We start from the raw sequence: 27,904 nt of genomic DNA on the forward strand, positions 1-27,904 counted from the left end.
TTTCAAAAAGTATTTAGTTGGCTATAAAGAATTTCAGATCTCATGAGGTCATCACCTTTCCTTATGTCATGGCCTCCAATGGTGCAAGTTCCTTCCTTGATTGAATCTAACAAATTGCCAAACTGTTTATTTCTTTAGTTAACACTTAGAATTGTCAAACATACAAAGGAAAGAATCATTTGCTTCAGAAAACTCTACTGAACCCTTAAAATGCTGAAAGTTGTAAAAGACTTCTACTTGCTGGTCTTACACCATAGGTTTTTGGGCTAACAGGAATTAAATTGAAGATCATTGGTCAAAACACCAGGAATGACACTATATGCTTCTTTCTGGGAGTCTGGTATGGGGCTGATGTTTTCTGGCTGCACTTTGTTCAACAGTGAGTTTGTTGGTGTATTTTCTGATGTGCTTGATGATGAACTTTGTTTCCCTTCAAGCCAGTAAGTCACCATGTCACCTTTTCCCTGCAAATATCAGAAGGTCCAAGGCAGATTACGTGGAATTACTTAGAATTTACAGCATTGAAACAGACCATTTGGCCCAACAGGTTCATGCTGGTGTATATGCTCCACATCAGCCTCCTCCCACCCCTCTTCAGATCAATCTCATCAGCATAATCAATCTTATCAGCATAGCCTTCTTTTCCTTACGTGTTTAATAAACCTCATGTTGAATACATCTTTGGTACTTGACTTTTTAAAAATTGTTTCAAGGGATTTTGGCATCACTAAAAAGGCCAGAATTTGCGGCCAATATTGATTATCCTTGAACCGAGTGCCTTGTTAGACCATTTCAGAAGGCAGTTAGGAGCTAATCACAATACTGTGGGTCTGGAGTTACATACATAACCCAGATCAGGTGAAGACAGCAGACTTCTTTTCATAAAAAGGATATTACTGAAGTAAACGGTTTTACACCAATCAAGGAGAGTTGTTATTTTTACCATTATTGACATCAGCTTTGTAATTCCTGAAATCAATTTAAATTCCACTAGTTGCTGAACCCATATCCTTAGACCATTATCCTAGGTTTCTGGATTATTAATCTAGTGACATTACCAATATACCACCACCTCCTGCAATCACTTCTTGTGGTGGTGAGGTTCACATTCCTACCATGCTTTATTTATTAGTGACTATCATATATTTCTGGCTTTGAGCTTTGAGTATACCATCCAGTCCAACTGTTCCAGTGGGGTTTCCTCTCCCCCAGCTTCCGACTACCGTGTCCTTCTATTCTTTTCCTCATATAATTATTTAGCTTCCTCTAAAATGCATCTGTACTATTCAACTCAACCACTTCCTGTTTTCTTGGCAAGTTCCAAATTTCCCCACTCTTTGACTAAATACATTTCTCCTGAATTCTCTGTTGGATTTATGAGTGGCTATTTTGTATCATTAGCCCCTAGTATTGGATTACACGTTGAGACATTGGATGAATGGATGGAAACCATTCTGAGCAGTCAATACCCAGCCTGACACTAATTACATTCAGAGATAGTAGGAACTGCAGATGCTGGAGAATCAGAGACAACAAGGAGCAGAGCTGGATGAACATAGCAGGCTAAGCAGCATCATAGGAGCAGAAAGGCTGACGTTTCGGGCCTAGACCCTTCATCAGAAATCGGGGAGGGGAAGGGGGTTCTGAAATAAATAGGGAGAGAGGGGGAGGCGGATAGAAGATGGATAGAGGAGAGGATAGGTGGAGAGGGAACAAACAGGTCGAAGAGGCGGGGATGGAGCCAGTGAAAGTGATTGTACGTGGAGAGTTAGGGAGGGGATAGGTCAGTCCAGGGAGGACGGACAGGTCAAGGGGACGGGATGAGGTTAGTAGGTAGGAGATGGGGGTGCGGCCAGCCCAATGGTATCAATGTGGATTTCACAAGCTTCAAAATCTCCCCTCCCCCTACCGCATCCCAAAACCAGTCCAGCTCGTCCCCGCCTCCCTAACCTGTTCTTCCTCCCACCTATCCCCTCCTCCCACCTCAAGCCGCACCCCCATCTCCTACCTACTAACCTCATCCCGCCCCCTTGACCTGTACGTCCTCCCTGGACTGACCTATCCCCTCCCTAACTCCCCACCTACACTCACCTTTACTGGTTCCATCCCCGCCTCTTCGACCTGTTTGTTCCCTCTCCACCTATCCTCTCCTCTATCCATCTTCTATCCGCTTCCCCCTCTCTCCCTATTTATTTCAGAACCCCCTTCCCCTCCCCCATTTCTGATGAAGGGTCTAGGCCTTTCTGCTCCTTTGATGCTGCTTAACCTGCTGTGTTCATCCAGCTCTGCTCCTTGTTGTCACTAATTACATTCACCTTCTTTGAGATATGTGTAACCAACACAGAACTTGGATTAAAAATAACATTGACACAAGGAACTATTAGCCTGGTCAGGGGATTAAATTAACTCATGACTCATACATTGTATTTGATAATGTGACAAAATTCAAAACCTATTTTACTCCCATCATGATACTTGTCTTCAGTTTGTTCCATTAAAACCCAATATATAATGTGAATGAGATTCACATACCTTTATTTGTAATGTGCCACGACATGTTAAGACATATCCTCCAATCTGCTCCAGTAGACTATTGGTGCTGGAACTGCACTGTATCTTCAGTGCTAAAACATGAGCAACAAAACAGTTCACTGTTTAGAATCCTGCACCGTAAAACTAGATCATTCACAGTTATTTGAAAGTTTTATTCAGGTAAATTCTACTGTATTTGTTCTTTCTTCATAGTCCTGCAAACCTTTCCATTTTAGTTACTTTGGCCAGTTTCACATCGTACACCAATAGAAACAAAAGTAGACGGGTGGCACGGTAGCTCAGTGGTTAGCGCTGCTGCCTCACAGCGCCAGGGACCCAGGTTCAATTCCACCCTCAGGCGACTGTCTGCATGGAGTTTGCATATTCTCCCCGTGTCTGCGTGGGTTTCCTCCGGGTGCTCTGGTTTCCTGCCACAGTCCAAAGATGTGTGGGTTAGGTGTGTTGGCCATGCTAAATTGCCTGTAGTGTTCAGGGGTGTGTAGATTAGGTGGGTTATAGGGGATGGGTCTGGGTGGGATGCTCCAAGGGTCGGTGTGGACTTGTTGGGCTGAAGGGCCTGTTTCCACACTGTAGGGATTCCATGATCTTCTACGAGACCAAATGGCTGAGGGCTACTACACTATTTAATACCATCATGGCTGATTTTGGGCTTCAACTCCACTTTCCAGCTTATTCTCCACCTCCATTCTCAAACACTAAAAATTGATTATTTGAGCCTTAAACTGTATTCAATGCTGGAGGACACAAATTCCAAAGATTTGCAACCCTTTGATTGAAGTCATTTCTCCTCAGTTCAGTCCTCAATGGTCAGCCCTGTTTCCTGGAATATGGTCCCTGTGTTTCAGATTTCCTGGCCATAGAAACAACCTCTCAGCATCCAAAGGCCCTTCAGAATCTTACATGTTTTGATACAATCACCTATTTTTCTTCTAATCTCCAGAGAACATAAGGATGAATTTGCTCAGTCTTCCATCATAGGTCAAGCAATTTAGTCGATTTTCTCTGATGCAAGTACACTGTTACTAAATGATAGAGAACAAAACTGCACCCAGTATTCCAGTTGTGATCTCACCAAAACCATGTATAATTTTCTTCAAACCATTTCTGCAACTGGATTTAAGAGTGCGTTTTATTTTTATAAACTTACATTTTTTGCCAGCCATTTTCCCACTGTTTCCTTCTTCTCCCTACCCTAGTGGTTATTTATCTCTGCATGTGGTCCAAAAAGACAGCTGGTGTCCATCAGCCCTGGCATAAGCACATGATGCCTGGAGCATGCCTACTGGTATGTGGAGGTGATAGTCTCGTGGTATTATCGCTGGACTGTTAATCTAGAGACTCAGGTAATGTCCTGGGCAGGCATATGGAGAAGTCAACAGGTCACCTTTAGTAATTCCGTTCACCTTTCGTTCAACTCAAAAATCAATTGGCCATCTCCACACACACACACACACACACACACACACACACACACACACACACACACTCTGGAAATTGGTAGACAAATGAGTTCCTCCCCCAAAGCTACTCATCCATCTCCAGACATCCCACTGTTCCTTATTTCACTTTCTTACAAGTTCAAGTGACGGTATTTGAGGGAGGAGATTGTCACATACCCTGCACTAGAAAGCACGATCTTAGTTATAACTCCAAACAGAAGATGTAGGAGATACTCAGCAGGTCAGGCAGCATCTGTGGAGCCAGATGAAGAGTTAATGTTTCAGGTTGATGTCCTCTGAATCCTTATATCAATTGTGCCAAGGTTGAATAACATTAATATCTTTAAGGGAAAGTTAAGACAAATTACATATGGAAGGATATTTTGGTAAGGTGGGATGAAAAGAGGTGGGAGGAGGGTCCTTTTTGGTAAAATTATAATCAAGACTGACAAATTCTCTTGAAGCCGAAGCCGCAGCTGCAAATCCTAATTACCATGTTTGGAATTTGGTTGGGGAACAATTGACTTCAAAAGGTATTATTTGGGAACATTGTGGGAAAATAAACAATTATAAAATGCAGTCTACCTTGACTTGTTGACTCCATTCTTGAAGCTGTGTTTACAGTGTCACCGAATAGACAGTAACGAGGCATTTTTGTCCCAACCACACCAGCAACCACAGGCCCTGCAGTCACCAATGTTAGACAAAAAAAAATGATCCTTTCAACTTGTTGCAGATACATGTGCAAAGGTGCAATAGAATGAGGCAATGGAATGCTAGACCAATGTTAAAAAGATATAGTATCCTACATTACCTGAGTGGATTCCGGCTCGGATCTTGAGTTTTGTCTGTGGCTTGTGTGGAATTTTGAAAGTGTTACACACAGCAACCAAATCCAGAGCCATGCTTGCTATCTCACTCGCATGACCAATGCCATTTTCTTTTGGCACTCCTGAAACTACCATATCTGCCGAAAGAAAAGTCCATCAGGCTACTTAGCACTTTTCCAAGCTTCAAACTTTTCTTGTTGAATTTGTAATTTTTTTGAAAAAAATTAGGGACTCAGAAATTCTGCTTCTCCTTCGATCAGCGTTCAGGGACAGGGACAATGGTGAGACTGGAATTTGGGGCCTATGCTGTGTTTACATCATTGCTCCACTTGGTTTTACCACGGGAAGTCCGATAGAGGGAGCAGAAGTGGTGGTACTTCAGCTGATCCCTTCTCCCACCACAAATGAACCTCTTCCAACAATGTTTACCTGGCTATCAGTTTGGTGGGGGACATTGGATTGGGCTGGACTGGAATGCTGTCTGAATGGACCGAAGCATAACTCTAGTCCTCATGTAGGTCACAACAGGATGTAAATGAATAATAAATCAAACCCTGGATTCACCTTTGATTCTTGTCCAGATATTGTGACCATATTTATCCATTTAGCTACATCAAAAGTTTAAATCACTAACCATTTTGTGATAGAATTGCTAACTCTAGTCTTATCAAATGACCAAATGATTTTGAAGATCTTTTACAGAAACAGTTGCATATTCAGCCAGAGGCTTTAGGAGTAGAATTGCACTTCTGCAATTTGTACATAGCATTTTGAATACATACATTGTAGCCTCAAGTGAGCAATATTCACGGCGCATTTTTCAATATGCTACAATGATTTCAAATCTCCAAACATTTTAGAATCATGGAATCCCTACAGTGCAGAAAGAGGCCACTTGGCCCATCGAGTCTGCACCAACTCTCCAAACAGCATCTCACTCAGACACAGTCCCTACACTGTTCCCACAACCCACATTTACCATGGCTAACCTACCTAACCTGCACATCCCTGGACACTATGGGGTAATTTAGCATGGTCAATCCATCTTTGGACTGTGGGAGGAAACTGGAGTAATCAGAGGAAACCTGCACAAATACAGGGAGAATGTGCAAACTCCTTGCAGCCACCCAAGGCTGGAATTAAACCTGGGTTCCTGGCACTGTGAGGCAGCAGTGCTGACCACTGAGCCACTGTGCTGCTTCCTACTCAACAACAATCTTTTTATATTTCCAATATTTTTGTAACCAAGACACAAAAATATTTAGAGAAAAACAAAAAAAAACTTTTTTTTCTGCACTGACCACCCAGTCTGAGATGCTTAGGGTCAATTATTTCGGGACATTGGAAATTCCTGCAATATGGAATGATGTTAGAAAGCCTAACCAAAAGTGTGTGAAGCAGAAAACGGTGTACATGAATATTTAAACCAACGTAAAGCAGTGACAAACCATTATAAGGCAGAAGCAAACATTGCTCTACATATCCAAATATTGTTTCTTCCTTGTTTCCCTTCTCAAAACTACTGGACTAAATTATTGTGAGTTGCTTAAACCTTCTTGAAAACTTTCTGGAAAACTAATGTTTCTGAACAGCAGATCTCTGGTTGATGAGGTTTATAGGGTATTTTGTTCCGTGGTTGCACACAGCAGATTAATCTTTTAATTTCTGAATGGTTGGCAGTATATTTTACCAACACAACTATTCATTCAAGATTTGACCAATGTCTTTTTGATGGTTATTGTATGCTTATTTATGAATCTTCCCAATGCTTCACTGCTCACCCATCCCTTTCTCTGCAACCACCTCCTCCCCTATAACTCCGAGAAACTGGGTCCCTGGCATCTGGCATTTTTGTTACTCCACCATTAGCTGGCCAGGCTCTAAGCTCTGCAATTCCGTCCCTAAACCTCTTCTCTTCTCCCCTTCTTGTCCCCCTTCAATATGCCCCTTGAAACCTACATTCTTGGCTCAGTTTTTTGCCCTAGTATTAATATCTCCTTATGAAGACTTGGCGTCAAATTTGTTTGACAATGCTCTTGTGAAGGGCCTGGGGATGTTTTGCTCTGTAAAGGAACTCTACAGAAATGAAAACGAAGTGCTGGAGAAACTGAGCAGGTCTTGCAGCATCTGTGGAGAGAAAACCAGAATAAAATGTTCTGAGTGCACTGACGCTTCTTTCAAATGCTGCTGGACCTGTTGAGTTTCTTCAGCACTTTGTCTTGTTTTATTTCAGATCTCGTAGTGTTTTGCTTTTATCTATATAAATTAAGTTCTACAAAAGAAACAATTAATGGCATCGATTTTTTTCGAAACTCTATAAGCAATACTTACACGCATCTCCTATAGTTTCAACTTTGTAGACATCATAATTGTCAATAATTTCATCGAATGTTGTATATAATTTGTTTAACAATTCCACAACTTGATATGGTGTACTTGTACTCGATAGCTGTGTGAAGCCTTCGATGTCACTGTGAAGCAGAAAAAAATGAATAAAGAAAATAACATAACCCTCTTTACCCAGAGACTGGTGGGAAGGGGAACCTTATTACCATATCAAGTACTTAAGATTAATAAACTAGTTGCATTTAGGGGAAAGTTAGATAAGCACATGAGGGAGAAGAGAATGGAAGCATATGTTGAATGAGTAAGATGAAAAGGTTGGAAGGTGGCTTGTTAAGATTGGTCATATTGCCTGTTTCTAGTCTATAAAATTCAGTATAATGCTCACTGCAAGGAACACAATATTAATACACCTAAGCATTACAATCAAGCTGTCTGTATTCAACAGGAACACAAAGTCAGAAGAAGTAGCGGCAGGAGTAAGCCGCACTGCCTTGAGCCTGGTTCATCATTCAGTTAGATCACATGTTGATTTTCTTTCTCAATTTTTAAGTTCCGTCCTGATACCCCTTGTTGTCCAAAAATCTAACAATCTCTGGTCTTGAACATATTCATTAGCTGACCATCCGCAGTTCTCTAGAGTAGAAAATTCCAAAGATTCAAATACTTTTGAATGAAGACATTTCCCCTTATCCCAGTCCTTAATGGCTGACCACTTATTGTGAGACTGTGACCCTGTGTCCTGGATGCCACACTGAGGGGAAACAGCTTTTCAACGTCAAGCCTGTCATGTCTTCTATGAATTTCATATGTTTCAATGAGATTACTCCCTTCTTCTAAACTGTAAAGATTACGGGCTTATTCTATTCTATCAAGCAAACTCAACTCACTGCTGCAGAGGCACTGAAGATGCCATTGCTACCTTAGCTTGCTTTATAGATGGATCAATCAAGTCTTGAAGCTTTGCAGTTCAAATGCTTTTACCCCTGAAGGTTTGCACCTCCTTCTCACAAACTTACTGAACTGGCTCAAATCCATCCCTTTCCCCCCAGGACAGTGAGGGAAAGGAATCAAACCTTTGGTATAGGGATGGAAAAAGTAATAACATTAAAAGTTATTTGAATCATAGAAGGAGGCCATTCAGCCCATCATGCTTGTACTGGATGTTGAAGATATTATAGAGTCATACTGCATGGAAACAGACCCTTTCGTCCAACTTGTCCATGCGAACCAAGTTTCCCAAACTAAACTAGTGCCGTTTGCCTGTGCTTGGCCCATATCCCTCTAAACCTTTCCCATTCATGTACCTTCCAAAAGTCTATAAATGTTGCAATTCTACCTGCATTACCACTTCCTCTGGCAGCTCATTCCATACATGCACCACCCTGTATGTGGAAAAAAAAAAAATTCGACTCTCAGGTCCCTTTTAAATCTTTCTACACTCACCTTAAAATTATGCTCTCCAGTTTTGAACACCCCTACCCTAGGGAAAAGACCTTTGCTATTCACCATAACTATGTCCCTCATGATTTTATAAACTTCTGTAAGGTCACCCCTCAACCTCCTACGCTCCAGTGAAAAAAGTCCCAGCCTATCCAGTCACTCCTTATAACTCAAACACTGCAGTCCCTGTGACATCCTGGTAAATTGTTTTTGCACCCTCTCCAGTTTAATAATATCGTCCTTATAGCAGGGTACTAAACTGTACATTCCAAATGTGGCCTCACCAATTATCCTCATTCTCATTCTACTGTTTTTTCATGGTTTCCCTGAAAATATTTCCGCCTCAAATACTTATCCAACTCCCTGCTGAAAGTCATTATTGAATCTGCTTCCACTGCCTTATCAGGCTGTGCATTCCAGATCACAAATTGCTGTGTTAAAAAAAAACTCCTCTTTTTCCCCTTAGGTTCTTTTACTAATTTCTTAAATCTTCTTTGGCTGACAATCCTTTGGCCACATGAGAAAGTTTCTCCTTATTTACTCCTTCACAACCCTTCATGGTTTTGAATGCCTCAATTAAATTCCCCTTTTACCCTCCTCTGCCCCAAGGAAAACAAATGCTAGCTTCTCCATTCCTTCATTTCCAGTACATTCCTGGTAACTCTCCTTTGTAATTTACCTAGTGCCTTAACAACCTTTCTGAGATGTGGTGCACAAAACAAGACAATTAGTCCAGTTGAAGCCTAACCAGCAATACACAAATTTCCATAATTTTCTCTAGATTGTCACTGCAGACATTGACAAGTTGTAAGAATACGATTGAGATGAAGCATTATGCAATAACAGATTGTGGGAGGAATAAACTACCAACACCTCCCATTAGCCAATTACAGGGAAAATTGGGTAGTGGTCAGAGATGGATTAACAGCCTTACTCAGTACCTTATTCTGGAGTGTTTGTGATGTTTGAAAACTGCAGGCAAAAATAGAGTGAAAGAACTTCTATTTCTATACACATTTTGTTACCTTAGAATGCCCCACAGTACTTCACAGCCAGAGAGTGAACTTATAGTCTCTGTGTGGTATTGGGGAAATGTGGTAATCAATTTGTTCATAGGAATATGACACGGTGGCTCAGTGGTTAGCATTGCTACCTTATAGGGACTGGGTTCAATCCCACAGTTGGGTGACTGTCTGTGTGGAGTTTGCACTTTGTCCCCAGGTGGGTTTACTCCAGGTGCTCTGGTTTCCTTCCACAGTCCAAAGATGTGCATGTTAGGTAGATTGGCCATGCTAAATTACCTATAGTATCCAGGTATGTGCAGGCAAGGTGGATTGGCCAAGGGTGGGATACTGTTTGGAAGGTCAGTATGGATGTGATGGGCTGAATAGCCTGCTTCCACACTGTAGGTATTCTATGATGAAAGGAAGGTCCCACATACCACAATATGATAATGACTGGATAATGTATATTTGAGATATTGAGAACAAAAACAAAGTTGCTGGAAAAGCTCAGCAGCTCAGAACTTAGGAAGGGTCACTGGACCCAAAACGTTAACTCTGATGTTTTTCTTCACAGATGCTGCCAGACCTGCTGAGCTTTTCCAGCAACTTTGTTTTTGTTCCTGATTTACAGCATCCGCAGTTCTTTTGATTTTTATTGGAGATATTGAATTAGGGATGAGTAATAATTGTAAGAATTTAAACAGAAAAGATCTAATAATATAAAAAAAAGTATCAAGAAAGGCACTTTACACCCTCCAAGTGATTGTGGTGAACAAATGCCCTTTGCAGCTGCTGTGCATCTTCTGTGAGAGACACTACAATGATGGTCAAAAAACCAACATTAAAGTTTGGTTGGAAACTCAAAAGGAGGGAGAATTAGATTTTCTTATTTCAATCATTGTCCAGTTTAAATTTGTAGCCACAGATATTATAGTGAGCTCTCTCCTACTTTTTTGAGATTAGGGAAAGAATTTTCTCTTCTTCAATGAGGTAGTTTCATCACTCTGGCCTTGAAAATACAGCAGGATAATTGCATTTTTACCCTTAACTGGTTCCACAATACAGTGTTTCTTTCACTGTTTTATTTCAGCCCCACAACCCTCAAGAACTCTGAGCTCCTCTAACTTTGGCCACTTGAGCATTCCTAATTTACCTTTAGCCCATTGTTGGCGGCCGTACCTTTAACTGCCTGGTCCTAAGATCTGAAATTCTTTCCCTAAACTTCTCCATCTTTCCATATCTGCTCCTTAAAATCTACCTCTTTATCAAGAATTTTGGGTATCTCTCCTGATAACTCATTATGTGGCTCAGTGATATACCAAGGCTCCTTTGACAGCACTTTAAAGGACAAGGGCAGCAGGATACATGTGAACACCACCAACTACAAGCTCCCCTCCAAGGCACAGACCATTCTAAGGTGGGATTGTACTGCTGTTGCTGGGTCACAAACCTGAAACTCCCTCCTTCTCAGCGTTGTGTATGTACCTACACTCTGAGGACCACAGCAGCTCAGGAATATTAGACAAGAATATTAGAAAAGGGTCTGTAAAAGTTCATGCTGAGAAGTGCATTAAGAATCACCCACTATGATGAAGTCATAGCACTTGTGGGATGACAGCTTAGGATCTGAAATAAATAAGATTTATCATCCAGGTCTCACTCATACTCTCTGTAACAATGCCTATCATGTAACTCATACACTTGCTATCATCATGCAATTTTTTTTTTCTTTATTCATTCATTCATGGGATGAAGGCATTGCTGACTAGGCCAACATTTATTACCCATCCCAAATTGCCCAGAGAGCAGTTAAGAGTCAACCACATTGCTGAGAGTCTGGAGTCACATGTAGGCCAGACCAGGTAAGGATGGCAGTTTCCTTCCCTAAAGGACATTAGTGAACCAGATGGGTTTTTCTGACAATCAATGAATTCATGGTCATCATTAGACTCACTGAAATTTATGGCTTTTTGTTAGACTACCAAGTGGTCTTTCTCTACCACACTAGACTAAGCTGGACCTATCAGAAAAAACAGTGCTGGTAGCAAATCTACCAGATAGATCTTGCAATGAACAATAATGAGGATTAGTTTTACAAGAAAGCGTGGATTATCAGTCTATTCTCAGTGCCAGTTTAGGGATGGGCAGCTAATGCTGGCATTGTCAGCAACACCCACATCACTTGACGGAATAAAAACCAAGTGTAAGTGATAATCAGCAGAACCCTTAGTAGTATCAACATACAGAGGGATCTAGGTGTACAGGTTCACAGTTGGCTGAAAGTGGCAACACTCATGATAAGGTAGTCAAGAAGGCAGATGGTTTGCTTGCCTTCATTGGTTGGAGCATAGAGCGTAAAAATTAGCAAGTCATATTGCAGCTGTACAGAACTTTGGTTAGGCCACATTTGGAATATTATGTACAGTTCAGATTGCCACACTACCAGAAAGATGTGGAGGTTTTGGAAAGGGTACAGAAATGGTTTATCACGATGTTGCCCGGTTTGGAAGGTATTAGGTTTGAGAGAAATTGGACAAACTTGGTTTGTTTTCACTTTAATGTCAAAGGATGAGGGGCAACCTGATAGAAGTTTACAAAATTATGAGCAGCATGGATAGAATGCATAATCAGAGTCAGAGTCATTTTACCAGGGTAGAAATGTCAATTACTTGAGGACTTAGGTTTAATGTAAAAAGAGGGTACACTTAAAGGAGAGATAACAAGGTGGAGAGCTGGATGAACACAGCAGGCCAGGCAGCATCAGAGAAGCAGGAAAGCTGACTTTTCGGATCTGGACCCTTCTTCAGAAATCATTTCTGAGTAAGGGTCCAGACCCGAAACTTCAGCTTTCCTGCTCCTCTGATGCTGCCTGGCCTGCTGTGTTCATCCAGCTCTACAGCCTGTTATCTCAGACTTCAGAATTGGCAGTTCCTACCATCTCTGAGTACATTTGAAGAAGATGTGAGGGGCAGGTTTTTTTTTTGAAATCAGTGGGTGGTAAGTACCTGGAACGCACTGCCAGAGGTGGAGGATGAGGCGGATACAATAGCAATGGTTAAGAGGCATCTTGACAGACATGAATAGGCAGGTAATATAGGGATATGGATTGTGTAGAGACAAAATGATTTTTGTTTAGAAAGGAGTCATGCATTGGCACAGTCTTGGTGGGCCGAAGGGCCTGTTCCCATACCGTACTGTTCTTTGTAACAACCCTGTGAAGTGCTTCAGGACATTTTACTATGTTAATTGTGTCATTTAAATGATAATTGTTGGTGCTGTGTTAACCCATTTATTTTGAACGAAATAAAAAAAAAGCCAGTTTAAATAGAGAAAGAAAATGCATTAAGCTTTCATATTTACTGTCCTATGACGGAATTGCAAAGGTAATGTATTTTGGTAGATCATGTATACATCACAGATTAACATTGTCTCACATGACATGCCCCCACTTGACACAGATTAGTTGCCATCTCATACGTTAAGGAAGAACTTCAGGCAACACTTAGTTATAATTCTTCCAATGCCTAGAAAATGTTTGTGACATTCTTCAAATGGATGAAGCATGAAAGAATCTGCCATCTCACTTGGATGTAAAAGATCCCATGGCACTATTCAAAGCCCTGGGGAATTCTCCCTGGCCTATATTTATTCTGAAACCAAAGTCACTAAAACAGAAAACTGACTGTGTGCAAATTGATTGTTGCTGCTTTGCAACACTTCATATAAAGTACTTTCCTCACTGAAAACGCACCTTGTGATATCCTGGGATTGTGGAAGGAGATAGAAATAATGTTCGTTTATATATATATCATTTAATAGTCACCAGAACCTTCTGCAGCATGTCAAATTCTAAGCTTCCTTTAATAAGTAAAATTGTTTCTACAGTCACAACATTTATTTATAACAAATGCAGTAAACACAGTTCAAAAGCAGATGACATTTTACATTAGTGTATTGGTATCAACATTGTTACTTCTTCACTGATTTAATTTTGCAAAGAGGATCGATGAGGGCAGAGCGATGGATGTGATCCTAATGGACTTCAGCAAGACATTTGACAAGGTTCCTCATGGTGGACTAGTTAGCAAGGCTAGATCACATGGAATACAGGGAGAACCAGTCATTTGGATGCAGAACTGGCTTGAAGGTACACGACAGAGGTTAGTGATGGAGGATTGCTTTACAGACTGGAGGCCTGTGACCAACAGTGTGCCACAAGGATTGGTGCTGGGTTCACTGATTTTTGTCATTTATATAAATGATTTGGATGTAAACATGGGAGGTATAGTTACTAAGTTTGCAGATGACACTAAAATTGGAGGTGTCGTGGACAACGAAGAAGGTTACCTCAGAGTACAGCAGGATCTTGTTCAGATGGGCCAATGGACCCAGGAGTGGCAGATGAAGTTTAATTTAGATAAAGGTGGGATGCTACATTTTGGAAAGGCAAATCAGGGCAGGACTTATACACTTAATGGTAAGGTCCTGGGGAGTGTTGCTGAACAAACAGATCTTGGAGTGAAGCTTCAGAGTTCGCTGAAAGTGGAGTCACAGTTAGATAGGATAGTGAAGGCGGCATTTGGTATGCCAACTTTTATTGGTGAGTGCATTGAGTATAGGAGTTGGGAGGTCATGTTGCAGCTCTACAGGACATTAGTTAGGCCACTTTTGGAATACTGTGCGCAATTCTGGTCTCCCTCCTATAGAAAAGGACGTTGTGAAACTTCGAAGGGTTGAGAAAAGATTTACAAGGGTGTTGCCAGGCCTGGAGGGTTTGAGCTATAGTGAGAGGCTGAATAGACTAGGACTATTTTCCTGGAGCGTCAGAGGCTGAGGGGCGACCTTATAGAGGTTTATAAAATCATGATGGGCATGGGTAGGTTAAATAGGCAAAGTCTTTTCTTGGGGTGGTGGGGAGTCCAAAACTAGAAGGTATAGGTTTAAGGAGAGAGAGGGGAAAGATTTAAAAGGGACCCAAGGAGCAACATTTTTCATGCAGACGGTGGTGCATGTATGGAATGAGCTGCCAGAGGAAATAGTGGAGGCTGGTACAATTAGAACATTTAAAAGGCATCTGGATGGGTATATGAATAGGAAGGGTTTAAGAGGGATATTGGCCAAATGCTGGAAAATGGGACTAGATTTATTTAGGATATCTGGTCGGCATAGCCGAGTTGGACCGAAGGTTCTGTTTCCGTAGTGTACAGCTCTATGACTCTATTCTCACCATTAGTATACGGAAGTATAACATGAGGATTAGTTTAGTTTGGGATTATGTGTGGCATGGGCTGGTTGGACCGAACGGTCTGTTTCCTTGCTGTATCACTATGACTTGATGAGAAGCAGTATGAAATAGACACAATCAATATTTAAATGTTTTTGAAATGCTATCAAAGTCCCAGATTGGTAGTCTCAATACACAAATTATTTGGATTTAGGAAAATTTGTGGACTAATGGAAGGGTACCATTAAAACAAAGGAGGACTTTGGCAAAATATAGGAAGACATTCATAAAATTGCTAAATGGGCAGGTAACTGAAGTAGGTTAACAGTTGCAAGTCTTTTATCTTCACTGGCAAGACTCAATTCAACTTAGTTAATTTTCTTCACTTCCAAATGCTTGAAAACAGCCTGGTTAATTGTGCTTTTCATTCAGAAGGAGGTGCAGTTCCTGTTTAATACATTGCTGGCATCGTCAGGATCATTCGCTTGCTAAGCAGGAGAGCTGCTGACAGTTGTAGCAAATATATACTTATAACTATGCTTCCCATCACTCAGAGTGAAGACATAATTCTGTAATAACTTGCTGACACTCTGTATCAAACAGTCTTGAATAGCAAACTGGTTCTTTTAATAGAAGGCCTCTCACTTTACAATACCCTGGCCTTTTTAGGTATTGTGCGGCCAAAATCCTTGATGTGCAGTTTATGTACTAGGTTGGTCAGGAAGACTGAAGAAATGTACAGGTCTGAGCATTCCAACTAATCCAGTGAATGCCTGGCTGACTTCCCATATGCCTATCCTCAGTAAACCTGAAGTCATTTCTGATGAAGGGTCTAGGCCCGAAACATCAGCCTTCCTGCTCGGCCTGCTGTGTTCATCCAGCTCTACACCCTGTTATCTCAGATTCTCCAGCATCTGCAGTTCCTACTATCTCTCATTCAAACCCTGTTGCCCATGTCCTTAGACACACCAAGTCCCATTTACCAGTCACCTTGTGCTCACTGACTCAGTCAAGCAGTGTCTTGCTTGCAAATTCCTCCTAGCAATCTCTGAAATATCTGTTTGATGTAGAGCTGCAGAAATGTGCACTCACCTTCTAATGAGAAGTGTTAATTGTACCATCAGTCTGACAATAGCAACTGAGAATGTGCATAAAGGAACTATGCCATCATGATGTCAGATGGGGGAAAGCACTTGTTGCTTAACCCTAACCCTGCTCTACCATGCATATGTAGTTAGTTTTTAGGCAGTTAACAGTTTGCAATATGTTTATGTTCTAACTTCATACATCCTGAGCTCCTAATGATGTACCTAAAAGGTGGTAAGCAGTGAGCACACACAAAAAAATGGTGGCAAGAAGCAAAAATGTTTGAAGAGAAGACCACCAGCAGCAGAGAATGGATGGTGAAGGACCACAATGCTAGCCCAGCAACTGGAACACCAAGAACAAAGAGAAGCCTAGCAACAATGGAGAGCAGTGACAGAACTTCAAGGCCAGCCCAGCAAATTGGGCCACTGCTGGGGATGGGGAGAAGGACTATCCAGTTGACAGCTTTCCAAGAAATAGAGAATACTGAAAAACAAGATTCTTTCTTCCTGAGGGAAGTCGTGGATCAAATCATGTGGAGTATCATGGTTAATAGCAGGACAACTAATTTTAAATCGTACACTGGAGCAAGCAAATTTATTCTTTCAGATTCTGTGTTGTAGTTGGAGCCTGGATTTCTCAGACTGTCCTTCACTCAACTTCAGGGTGGGGAGATATTAAAAGTAGTGTGGGAGGCCCAGTGCAACCTATGTTTCAATATAGTAGAGATCACTAATACTTTGTTTGCCATTCCTGATCACCACTCTTCTTTATTAAGCAAAGATGCTTGTGTGGATTTGAATCTTCTACGTTTAGCTGTTGCAGGAGAAACTGAAGTTAACTCTGTGCAGCAAGAGTGAGTCTCCACTGAAGAGGCCTGATGCCTAGGACACTGGAAGGCCTCTCATTTCTCTTGAAGGAGATGCTAGAGAGACAGTGGGAAAACAAGTGACCAGCTGGAAGACAATATCTGGACCTTAGTTTGCTCTTTCAGAGAACAGTGGAAGAGGATGAAACTAACAGTGTTGGAAATTTTTTTTTTGGAACAAGTGGTCCTAGGTCAACCTATACCCTTTGATGAAAATGGTGTTGAAGTGGGCTTTTCTCTTTTAAGGAGATACAGTCTTTTTATGTTGGAAAAAGTAATGATGAGGTCAACTGGTCTGCTTATTCTATACTGAAGCCAATGTCCTGCAACATCAACAGCAGCAACTACGAGCAGGCAACGAGATTCATTCCTGTGAAGAAGACCTGGCCACGACAGAGAAGGAGAGGGAGACCAAAATCCTGAATCTCAGCTGCCATTAGTCACATTAAGCATTGCTAGAAATGGATGAGCCCTCAAAATCAGATTGAATATGGAGGACCTGCCAGTGTTGTATGTACAATGAGAGGATTCATACTGTAGAAGCTGCAATACTTAAAGTGAAAGCAGCTGAAAATAATCTTAAAATAGATCAATCAAAAATGAATAGTAGATGGCAGAGCAAGTATGAAGGGCCAAATAGAGTCAGAGATATACAGCACGGAAACAGACCCTTCAGTCCAACTTGAGCATGCTGACCAGATATCCTATATAAATCTAGTCCCATTTGCTAGCATTTGCCCATATCCCTCTAAACCCTTCCTATTCACGTATCCATCCAGATGCCTTTTAAATGTTGTAATCATACCAACCTCCACTTCCTCTGGCAGCTCGCTCCATACATGCACCATGCTGTGTGTGAAAAAGTTGCCCCTCAGGTCCCTTTTAAATCTTTCCCCTCTCACCTTAAACCTATGCCCTCTAGTTTTGGACTTTCCCACCCTGGGGAAAAGACCTTGGCTATTCACCCTATCTATGCCCCTCATGATTTTATAAACCTCCATAAAGGTCACCCCTCAGCCTCCGATGCTCCAGGTAAAATAGCCCCAGCCTATTCAGCCTCTTCCTATAGTTGAAACCCTCCAACTCTGGTAACATCCTTGTAAATTTTTTCTGAACCATTTCAAGTTTCACAACATCCTTCCTATTAAAAGGGAGAGCAGAATTGCACTCTAAACTCCAAAAGTGGCCAAACTAATGTCCTGTACAGCTGCAACATTATCTCCCAATTCCTATACTCAATGCACTGACCAATAAAGGCAAGCATACCAAACACCTTCTTCACTATCCTATCTACCTGTGACTCCACATTCAAGGAAATATGAACCTGCACACCAAAGGTCTGTTTGCTCAGCAACACTCCCCATTAAGTGTATAAGTCCTGCCTTCCAAAATGCAACACTTCACATTCACCTAAATCTCCATCTGCCACTCCTTGGTCCATTGGCCTATCTGATCAAGATCCCGTTCGCTGTCCACTACACCTCCAATTTTGGTGTCACCTGCAAACTTACTAACCATACCTCCTATGTTCACATCCCTACTCCTACTTCTGGTTTTTAATGTTTCAACATTTCCTATAAAATCAGTGAAGCCTAAAACATTTCTACAGGCAGAAAGGTGGCCACAGAATCTGAGAAATCTTGGATTCTGGAGTGAGAAAGGAATCTTCAGTCTTGCAAGTAGAAATGTTTGAGAGCCTTGACGGTTCAGGTAATATGGATAGTACCTCAGCTGTATCTGCAGGAATCAACTGTATGAGAGAGAAACCTCCAACAATAAGCAAAGAACATCAAGATGTGCTTGATAGATTCAGAGCAAAGTTTTAAACCTCCGAAACAGCACACTAGGAGCTAGTTCAAAACTGCAAACAGCCAGTGAAATATAATTCAGAGAGAATGAGATGCTTAAATCCAAATTAGACCAAACTAATATTTGAATATTCATATATATTAATACATATAAAGTGCAAGCCAGAGTCTGTGACTGAAACACATCAACGATTCATGGGCGTATTCAAGTTATCTTTTAAAAAAAGAAACAGAGGTTCAAACTACAGAGCTTCCAACGTAGACCAGCTTAAAGCTGAAAGTCAGTGGATCTTGAAAATTTTAAAATTAAGCAAGAGTTGAAGAAGGCTAACTAGCTAACAGAGACCGCTGAATTACAATCCCAGACTTTAGCAATCACATAGCACCAAACCACAGACAGGGAACCACACACTAGAAATGGTTCAGTCAGTGGAAGTGAACACACTGCATGAGATGACTATCTAAATGCCAACCATGTCTTGAGGGTAATCATGTGGGAGTACTGACCACAGGACAAAAATATTTGAAGCTGCCCTTCCCATAACTAATATAACTCTTGTAGAGAAAATGCCAGATGCTAACATTGAACATTAAAGTTTACAGATTAGAACACTCCACAGATACTGATTCTCATGCAATTGCTCAAAAGGTCTAATTTCCTTGAATCTTCAAGTTTATTCTATCATTGATGGTGCATTCTGCTTTTCTGCTGGAATTCCCAAGATGTCATTGTCTGCAGAGGAGTAGCTTCAGGATAAAAAAAAAAGGATGAGGCACTAATACCGCTCCATACAGAAAGAGAACTTCTTACCCTACAGATCAAAGAGAAATCATCAATTTTTTGTCCTCATCTTCAGTATGTGCTTTACTCCTGTTTTCATCTACCGGATTCATTCCTGGAGAAGGTGTGAAATGATTTTCTCACCTTTGCAGAAGCAGTGGCACAGCTCAGAGGTTCTTCATAGGAGATAAAGGTGCTTCATTTTACCAAGCCAATACTTTCCCATCTTCTCCATTGTGCAATGTAGAAGAAGAGGTGAATGAGAATTTATCTTTCTCTTCATGGGATTGTGATGTTCAGGTGCCACAAGGGTGTCTTTTGAATCAGTTTTTCCTTTGTTGGTCTTCACTGCTGTTGCATCCAGGTCATTGTAAGTGTCACAGCCAGGTGCCACCCACTGAGATAAGCTGCTAACCCATTCTGTCAGTGTGTTTGCATTAACAGGAGACAGTAAGGGAGCATACAATGTCCTACATGTCCTCTGAGGGAATAAAAACCAAAAGAACTGTGGATGCTGTAAGTCAGGAACAGAAACAGAAGTTGCTGGAAAAGCTCAGCAGGTCTGGCAGCATCTCTGAAGAAAAAAGTCAGAGTTAACATTTCAGGTCCGGTGACCCTTCCTCAGACCTGCTGAGCTTTTCCAACAACTTCTGTTTCTGTTCCATGTTCTCTGAGGGATTTGGTGAGGCATGATGAGTGGGAAAGCTGAAAAATGTGAATAGCTCATGAGCTTAACAATTTGTGCAAAGTATCATGTTACAGGGAGATCTGAAGTAAAGGACTGACTATACCAATACTCGAGTACATATGTAAGGAACTAATTTTATCATGTTGTCAGAATTTACGACCGAGAGCTGGTGGAAGGCAGCACTAGGTGGAATCCTGCTCCACCACCTTTCAGCTTTCTCAGCTTTCCTGCTCCTCTGATGCTGCTTGGCCTGCTGCGTTCATCCAGCTCTACACCTTGTTATCCCACCACCTTTGTGTATAGTTTTTAGGCAATAAATGTTAAAAGCTTGCACTCACCTTCTGACAATCTTGTCATGATGTTCCTGCACATCTACTTCTGATTTCCAATTTTAATCACGCCAGTGTTGATGGCTGACTTTTAGCTGCCTGGGCCCTAACAGCTGGAATTTCCTCCCTGTATTCTCTGCCTCTCTCAAAATCCTCCTTTAAGATATTTAAAACCCATTTCTTGGCCACCTCCACTAACATCATCTTATGTGGTTTGGTATCTTAATTTTTTAAGAGAAATGCTCCTGTGAAGTGCCTTGGGAGATATTATTTCATTAAAATTAAAAAATAAATAACAGTCCCTGTTGTACTTGCCTGAAGAATATTGTTGCACTAGCATAGTTCTGAGCTTGAGCAGTGATTCCTTGTCTTAGGTCATCAGCTACCTGTTTTGGCAGCATACCTAAAAAGAGAGACAATATCTTAAGCGACAGACAAAATGTAAATGTAAAGTCATGTTCTCTTCTGGTGTTGGTCTAAATATGGTCAGGGGATAACAACTGATTTGCCAAGCACAAATTCTCTTCATTTAAAATAATTTAGCATGGTGTCTTCAAATCACCATTCAAATCTTAAGATATGCGTAGGTTTTTAGACAAATTGTACAAGTCGACATGCAGAACGCAAGAAAACAGGTTGCATATTTCACACTGTTATAGTGCTACACTCCAGTCAATAAGCATTCACAATACATGACTCATATACAAGATAAAGACTACAATTTTGACCCATGATCATTGCTCAGTTTAAAACAAGGGGGATGACCTCCAGAACAAAATGGACAATAGTAAGAAGGATGGGAGAATGGAGAGAGATTGGCAGTGAGAAGCTTTCTGCCATTGAGAGCAAAAATCCCTCATTTTCCAAAGTATTGAACATAGGGGCAAGATTTTCCCTAGCAAGGGGCTCATCTGAATGCATTAAGATCCTCAATATGTCAGATCACCTCATTAATATGCAGTTTCCCCTTCTCCATCTGCCACATAGAGATAAGATGGTGACAATTCCTAAACTGAAAGTCAGAGCAGTAAATTGGCGACTAACTCACTGCTTGTTCCCCCAGACCTTCTTCAGTCACCAAAATCTCAAAGCATGCTCCATGGGCAATGGACACATGACACCCCCTGAACAAGTCATGATTCAACTCTCAATTGCTTCTGCCAGAAGACTGCTTTAATTACGATTACTTGTTCACTTAACCCATTATCTAATACATGTGACAATACATCCCAGGATTGCCTTTTATCAGTTTTGCCCAGAGCAATACATAACAGGCAGATTTTTGTTTATGATTAATTGTGATTTCATTGTTCTATTAAACAGTTGGAATGTGATTGAAATTTTAAGAAGGTGTTGCAGCCTCAGGACTTACTGTATAGCAAACGATCCGTCTTCTGTTTCTCGTGAACCAGGTCTTGTGTTCTTTCAGCTACCAGTGTTTCCAGGTGTTTGCTGTATTTCTCCATCTTAACACAGACATAAATCAATTATGATCAGGCCAACAGTGTGACAGAACCAGAATGAGCGTCAACTTCTCTCTTTCATGACAGTAAGTGAAGTAAGTAAGGGAACATTTCTAACCTGAATTCTATGGTGATCTCTAGTTAGTTCCAAATTTGGAACTATGTTTGTAGTCATTCTATATTCGTTTTGCAGATCTGCTTGTGCCAATGTCTGTCTGTTCTGGTACCATTGAATGTGGCAGTGCCAAGATGACAACTACGAATAGAACCATTTACTGCCACAGACCCTGCTGTTGGCAGGGTGTACTTACTGGGAAGGACCACATCTATTGCCCACTGGAAGGCCAGAGGCCCACATTCTTACCGTCAGAGTTTCCACAGCCACATGGGACTGGAGACCTTGCCACACAGGACAGAGACCCTTGCTGTACCCCTCTGCACTTACTAGCAAACGTGATCGACCAACACACATCCCCATGCACCCAGTGGTTGAGGGTCTATCCACCCTGTATCAGAACCTCACCCATATTCTCCTCGAGGCTGTGTATGCCTTTTTTTGGACCACCTTCCAAAAGGGAGCCTTTGTTGCAAGAGAGAGCTTGCTTTCCTGCTCCTTCTCTTGGAAAACCAAGCCAGCAAATGAGGAGTAAATTTTATTTTATCCATGAGAGCAAACGTTCACAACTTGCAACAAGTCCAATTTCAGTGGCTAAGTTTTGATTGAAGGTGGACAATCAATAGTTAAGGGATTTAATTGTTTCATGCATATATTTTTGATGTGCTTCAAAAGTAGAAGAGGGGGTATGCTACTGCACGTTACCCAGGAAGAAGCAGATCATAAGCAGGTCCACAGAAACAAGCAGCACAGAAGACGGCTATTTTGGTTTATTGTGACTATGCCCTTTGGAAGTAGAAAACAAATAGTCTCCCTCCAGTGTTCATTTCCTCACAGGCCTGCAATTTTTATTGTTTTCTAGTACTTTGCCTTTACAAATTTACTGCTGAATTTGCTTCCACCATCCTTTAAAGGCAGCATGTTCCAAACCATTACAACCTGCTATGTAAAAAATGCTTTTTCCTCATTGGTTCCCCTGACGACTTGTATTCCCTGGTTTTGATCCTTTTCCCAGATGATACCATTTCTCTCTCACTAATCTGTCTAAACTCTTCCCAATTGTGAACACCCTACTAAATGTCTTCTCAATCCATTCTAGGGAAAATGACGCCAACTTCTCCAGTCTGTTCTTCCATGATGCTTAGATACAATTCTTGGTCAATTAGTCAAGTTACAACACAGCATGCTTTGGCTGGACTGACCTTATCTTATCTTGAAGAGAAGTTTGGAATTATGAAACAACAAAAAGACAAGGTAACAGACTAACTTAAAGCCATTAAAGGAATCTCAGAAAAACTTCTTCATCCAGGGACTGGTGAAAACGTGGAACTTGCCACCACAGAAGAAAGTGGTTCTGGTGAGTTTATCAGATACATTTGAGGGGATAATAGCTAAGAACATGAGGGAGAAAGAAATAGAAGAACAGAGTAAGGTAAAGAGGCAGGAGGACACCAGTGTGGAGCATGAACAACAGCATGGATCAATTTGGCCAAATGGCCTTTTCTGTTTTTTTGCATAGAATTTTGCAATAAATGTACTGTATATAACAGTTAACTTTTAATGTTGATGCCACAATTGGGAAGGTACTTGTATATAATCATGTTTACATTGTGTAAAATAACAAATTCAATTTCCAATTCTCTATCAATACCAGGGTCATCATCATGTCTACAGGGCTGACTTTATTGGGGTTAATTTTGTGCAGGTACTTCTTGATCTGTTCAAATGTGGGCCGATTGGTCGGATTCTTCGTCTGGCATTTCCTAACCAGCTGTGGAGCAAAAGGAGAAATTAGTCAAAAAAATAAAAGTCCATTCTACTGTCAAAGTCATTTCATAATTCCTCAACTTTTCTGTTGTTTAAACTGGCTTTCTTACCATGACGTATTCAGCAGGGCAAGGACAGGCATTTTCTGATTTTCCTTTTATTAATTCCGGTAAAGGAAGGCACCGGCTACATTCGGTAGAATTTGCATCTTCTTTCTGAAGAGCAAGGATTTATGTTAAAAAAAAAATCTCATAGACCAGCCACTTCTGATGAAAAGCAAGTCACAGATATCTCACACTCAAACTCGTTTCCATCCCAATATATTAACCATCAACCCATGATGGTACAGACTCAATGGGCTAAAGCTGTCTTCTGCTCTGTATGATTTTATGCATCTACACAAAAAACAAATTTCTCCTCTCACCAACATGCCCAAGTGATTGCCTAAACCTCTCACACAGAATTTGTCGAAATCCTGTTGACACTTTTTGCTGCATCGTGTCATTTGTGGAGAAAATTTCGGCTTTAAAACTGCACCTCAGCAAATAAAGAATGGAGATTTGATTTAAATCATGACACCAGGTTTCCCTTTAAAAGAGTTAATTACAACAGCAACAAGGAGAAAACACAATTCTGATTCCACTCCGTCCCTAATGGACTGTGTTCAGGTTTCTAAGGAAGTGTAGGTAACTCAAAACAGGGAATGATGGAGGACAAAGCCAGCCATTCGACCCATTGTGTCAATGTTGGTCCTTTGTGGTACAGCTATCCAAAATAGTCCTGCTCAACATGCACTTCCCCCACACCCTTTCAAATGTTTTTCCTTCAGATATTTACCCTACTTTGCATTGACTCCAAATGAATCTGTATAACTAAATATAAAAAGGTCTGAACAAATATTGCACGTGATGGGGAAAGTGCAGTCTTTCCTCAACCATTCCCAACGAGACACTGTTGAAGAGAGACAAGCAAATAGCTTTGTATTGTGGGACATAATGTATGTGGTATTCATACTGCACAAGTCAATGCCTTGGGTTCCAAATAAATCTCAAAAGTAAACTTAGTAATACTAAAACGTATAGAAAAACAACAATAGTTATAGCAGAGATAACAAGGTGTAGAGCTGGATGAACAGCAGGCCAAGCAGCATCAGATGAGCAGGAAGGCTGACATTTCGGGCCTAGACCCTTCATCAGAAATGGGGGAGGGGAAGGGGGTTCTAAAATAAAGAGAGAGAGAGAGGGGGAGGCGGATGGAAGGTGGATAAAGGAGCAGATAGGTGGAGAGGAGACAGACAGGTCAAAGAGGCAGGGATGGAGCCAGTAAAGGTGAGCGTAGGTGGAGAGTTAGGATGGGGGTTCGTCAGTCAAGGGAAGACGGACAGGTCAAGGAGGCGGGGATGAGGCTGGTAGGTAGGAGGTGGGGGTGGGGGTTGAGGTGGGAGGAGTGGATAGGTGGGAGAAAAAAGATGGACAGGTGAGGGAGGCGGGGACGAGCTGGGCTGGTTTTGGGATGAGGTCAGGGGTGGGGAGATTTTGAAGCTTGTGAAGTCTACATTGATACCATTGGGCAGCAGCGTTCCCAAGTGAAACATGAGGTGTTGTTCCTGCAACCTTCCGGTGGCATCGTTGTGGCACCCTAGGAGGCCCAGGATGGACATGTCGTCCAAGGAATGGGAGGGGGAGTTGAAATGGTTCGCGACTGGGAGGTGCAGTCGTTTGCCGCAAACCGACCGTAGGTGTTCTACAAAGTGGGCTCCAAGCCTCCGCTTGGTTTCCCCGATGTAGAGGAGGCCACATCGGGAACAGCGGATACAGTATACCACATTAGCAGATGTGCAGGCGAACATCTGTTTAATGTGGTAGGTTTTCTTGGGGCCTGGAATGGGGGTGAGGGGGGTGAAGTGTAGCACTTCCCGCGGTTGCAGGGAAAAGTGCCAGGGGTGGCGGGGCTAGTGGGGAGTGTGGAGCGGACAAAGGAGTCACGGAGAGAGCGGTCACTCCGGAAGGCAGATAAGGGTGGGGAGGGAAAAATGTCCTTGGTAGTGGGGTCAGATTGCAGGCGGCGGAAGATGATGTGTTGAATCTGGAGCTTGGTGGGGTGGTACACGAGGACGAGGGGGATTCTGTTTTTTGTTGTTATTACGTGGAGGGACTGTGAGGGATGAGTTGTGGGAAACACAAGAGATGCGGTCGAGGGCATTTTCGACCACTGTGGAGGGGAAGTTGCGGTTCTTAAAAAAACGAGGATATTTGGGATGTCCGGGAGTGGAATGCCTCATCTCAGGAGCAGATGCGGCGGAGGCAAAGGAATTGGGAATAGGGGATGGCATTCTTGCAGGAAGGTGGGTGAGAGGAGGTATATTCTAGGTAGCTGTGGGAGTCGGTAAGCTTGAAATAGATGTTGGTTTCCAGGTGGTTGCCAGAGATGGAAACAGAGGTCCAGGAAGGAGAGAGGGGTATCGGAGATGGTCCAGGAACTTAAGGTTAGGGTGGAAAGTGTTAGTAAAGTGGATGAACTGTTCAAGCTCCTTGTGGGAGCACGAGGCGGCGCCGATACAGTCATCGATGTAGAGGAGGAAGAGGTGGGGGATGGGGCCAGTGTAGCTTCGGAAGAGGGACTGTTCCACGTATCCTACAAAGAGGCAGGCATAGCTTGGGCCCATGCAGGTACCCATGGCCACCACCTTTGTCTGTAGGAAGTGGGAGGAGTTGAAAGAGAAGTTGTTAAGGGTGAGGACAAGTTCAGCTAAGCAGATAAGGGTGTCTGTGGAGGGGGACTGGTCAGGCCTGTGGGACAGGAAGAAGCGGAGGGCCTTTGGGCCATCTGCATGGGGAATGCAAGTATATAGGCACTGGATGTCCATGTTGAAGATGTGGAGTTGAGGACCAGAGAATTGGAAGTTTTGGAGGAAGTGGAGGACGTGGGTGGTGTCACGGACGTAGGTGGGGAGTTGCTGGACCAGGGTGGAGAAAATGGAGTTGAGATAAGTGGGAGATAAGTTTGGTGGGGAAGGAGCAGGCGGAGACAATGGGTCGACCAGGGCAGTCACGTTTGTGGAATTTGGGAAGGAGATAGAAACGGGCTGTGCGGGGTTGGGGAACGATGAGGTTGGGGAACCATGAGGTTGGAGGCTGTGGGTGGGAGGTCATCTGAGGTGATAAGGTTGTGGATGGTCTGGGAGATGATGTTTTGGTGGTCGGGGGTGGGGTCATGATCAACGGGGCCGTAAGAGGAGGTGTCAGAAAGCTGGCGCCTGGCCTCATCCCAAAACCAGCCCAGCTCAGCCCCGTTTCCTTGACCTGTCCTCTTTTCTCCCACCTATCCGCTCCTTCCACCTCAAACCCCACCCCCACCCCCACCTCCTATCTACCAGCCTCATCCCTGCCTCCTTGACCTGTCCGTCTTCCCTTGACTGACCAACCCCACCCTAACTCCCCACCACTGGCTTCACCCCGGCCTCTTTGACCTGTCCGTCTCCTCTCCAGCTATCTGCTCCTTTATCCATCTTCCATCTGCCTCCCCCTCTCTCTCTATTTCAGAATCCCCTTCCCCTCCCCCAGTTCTGAAGAAGGGTCCAGACCCGAAACGTCAGCTTTCCTGCTCCTCTGATGCTGCTTGGCCCGCTGTGTTCATCCAGCTCTACACCTTGTTATCTCAGATTCTCCAGCATCGGCAGTTCCTGCTATCTCTGAATCAACAGTTATAGCAGTATGTTTGGGCCATTCAGGTTGATATTAGGGGGCATGTATTCACACAAAAAGGTAGTGGAAATGCAGAACCTACTCCAAAAAAAAAAAGCTGTTGAGGCTATGTGGGTGGACAATAGAACTTTTTAAACTTCTGATTGATGGATTTATTTTTAGGCAAAGGGTATCAAGGGTTATAGAATAGAGGCACACAGATTGAGTCAAATTAAAGATCAGCCATGATCTGAACAGCAGAACAGGCTCTAGGGACTGTATGGCCTTTTGTTCTAAATGGAAATATAATTACAGTACGGGATCTCAAGGTCTTGATCAAAGAATAGGACCAGATTCTGCATCATATTATTAGTTAAACTTACCAGTACAAGGTCACTTCTGGTTGCAATTTCTAGCAGAATGATGCCATAGCTGTAAGAATGATAAAATCTTTCTTTAATAAGACTTTCCAAAAAAGGA

The 27,904-nt window shown here is 42.3% G+C and overlaps 1 protein-coding gene across 1 annotated transcript in view; it reads right to left on the minus strand.

Annotated features, from left to right (window-relative positions):
- Positions 1-266: 266 nt before the first annotated feature.
- The window catches only part of LOC109926963 (atrial natriuretic peptide receptor 1), a 54,512-nt gene continuing 26,874 nt past the window's right edge, over positions 267-27,904 (minus strand). Inside the window, exons 13-22 of the mRNA XM_048620137.1 lie at positions 27,808-27,856; positions 23,852-23,956; positions 23,626-23,745; positions 21,769-21,862; positions 20,712-20,799; positions 7,154-7,293; positions 4,807-4,959; positions 4,578-4,676; positions 2,533-2,624; positions 267-464 (exon numbers count right to left, since the gene is read on the minus strand). Of these exons, the coding sequence (XP_048476094.1) occupies positions 267-464; positions 2,533-2,624; positions 4,578-4,676; positions 4,807-4,959; positions 7,154-7,293; positions 20,712-20,799; positions 21,769-21,862; positions 23,626-23,745; positions 23,852-23,956; positions 27,808-27,856 (1,138 nt within the window). The remainder of the gene's footprint in view (positions 465-2,532; positions 2,625-4,577; positions 4,677-4,806; positions 4,960-7,153; positions 7,294-20,711; positions 20,800-21,768; positions 21,863-23,625; positions 23,746-23,851; positions 23,957-27,807; positions 27,857-27,904) is intronic.

This window comes from Rhincodon typus, chromosome 3, assembly GCF_021869965.1.
Source record: "Rhincodon typus isolate 14 chromosome 3, sRhiTyp1.1, whole genome shotgun sequence".
Taxonomy (NCBI): domain Eukaryota; kingdom Metazoa; phylum Chordata; class Chondrichthyes; order Orectolobiformes; family Rhincodontidae; genus Rhincodon; species Rhincodon typus.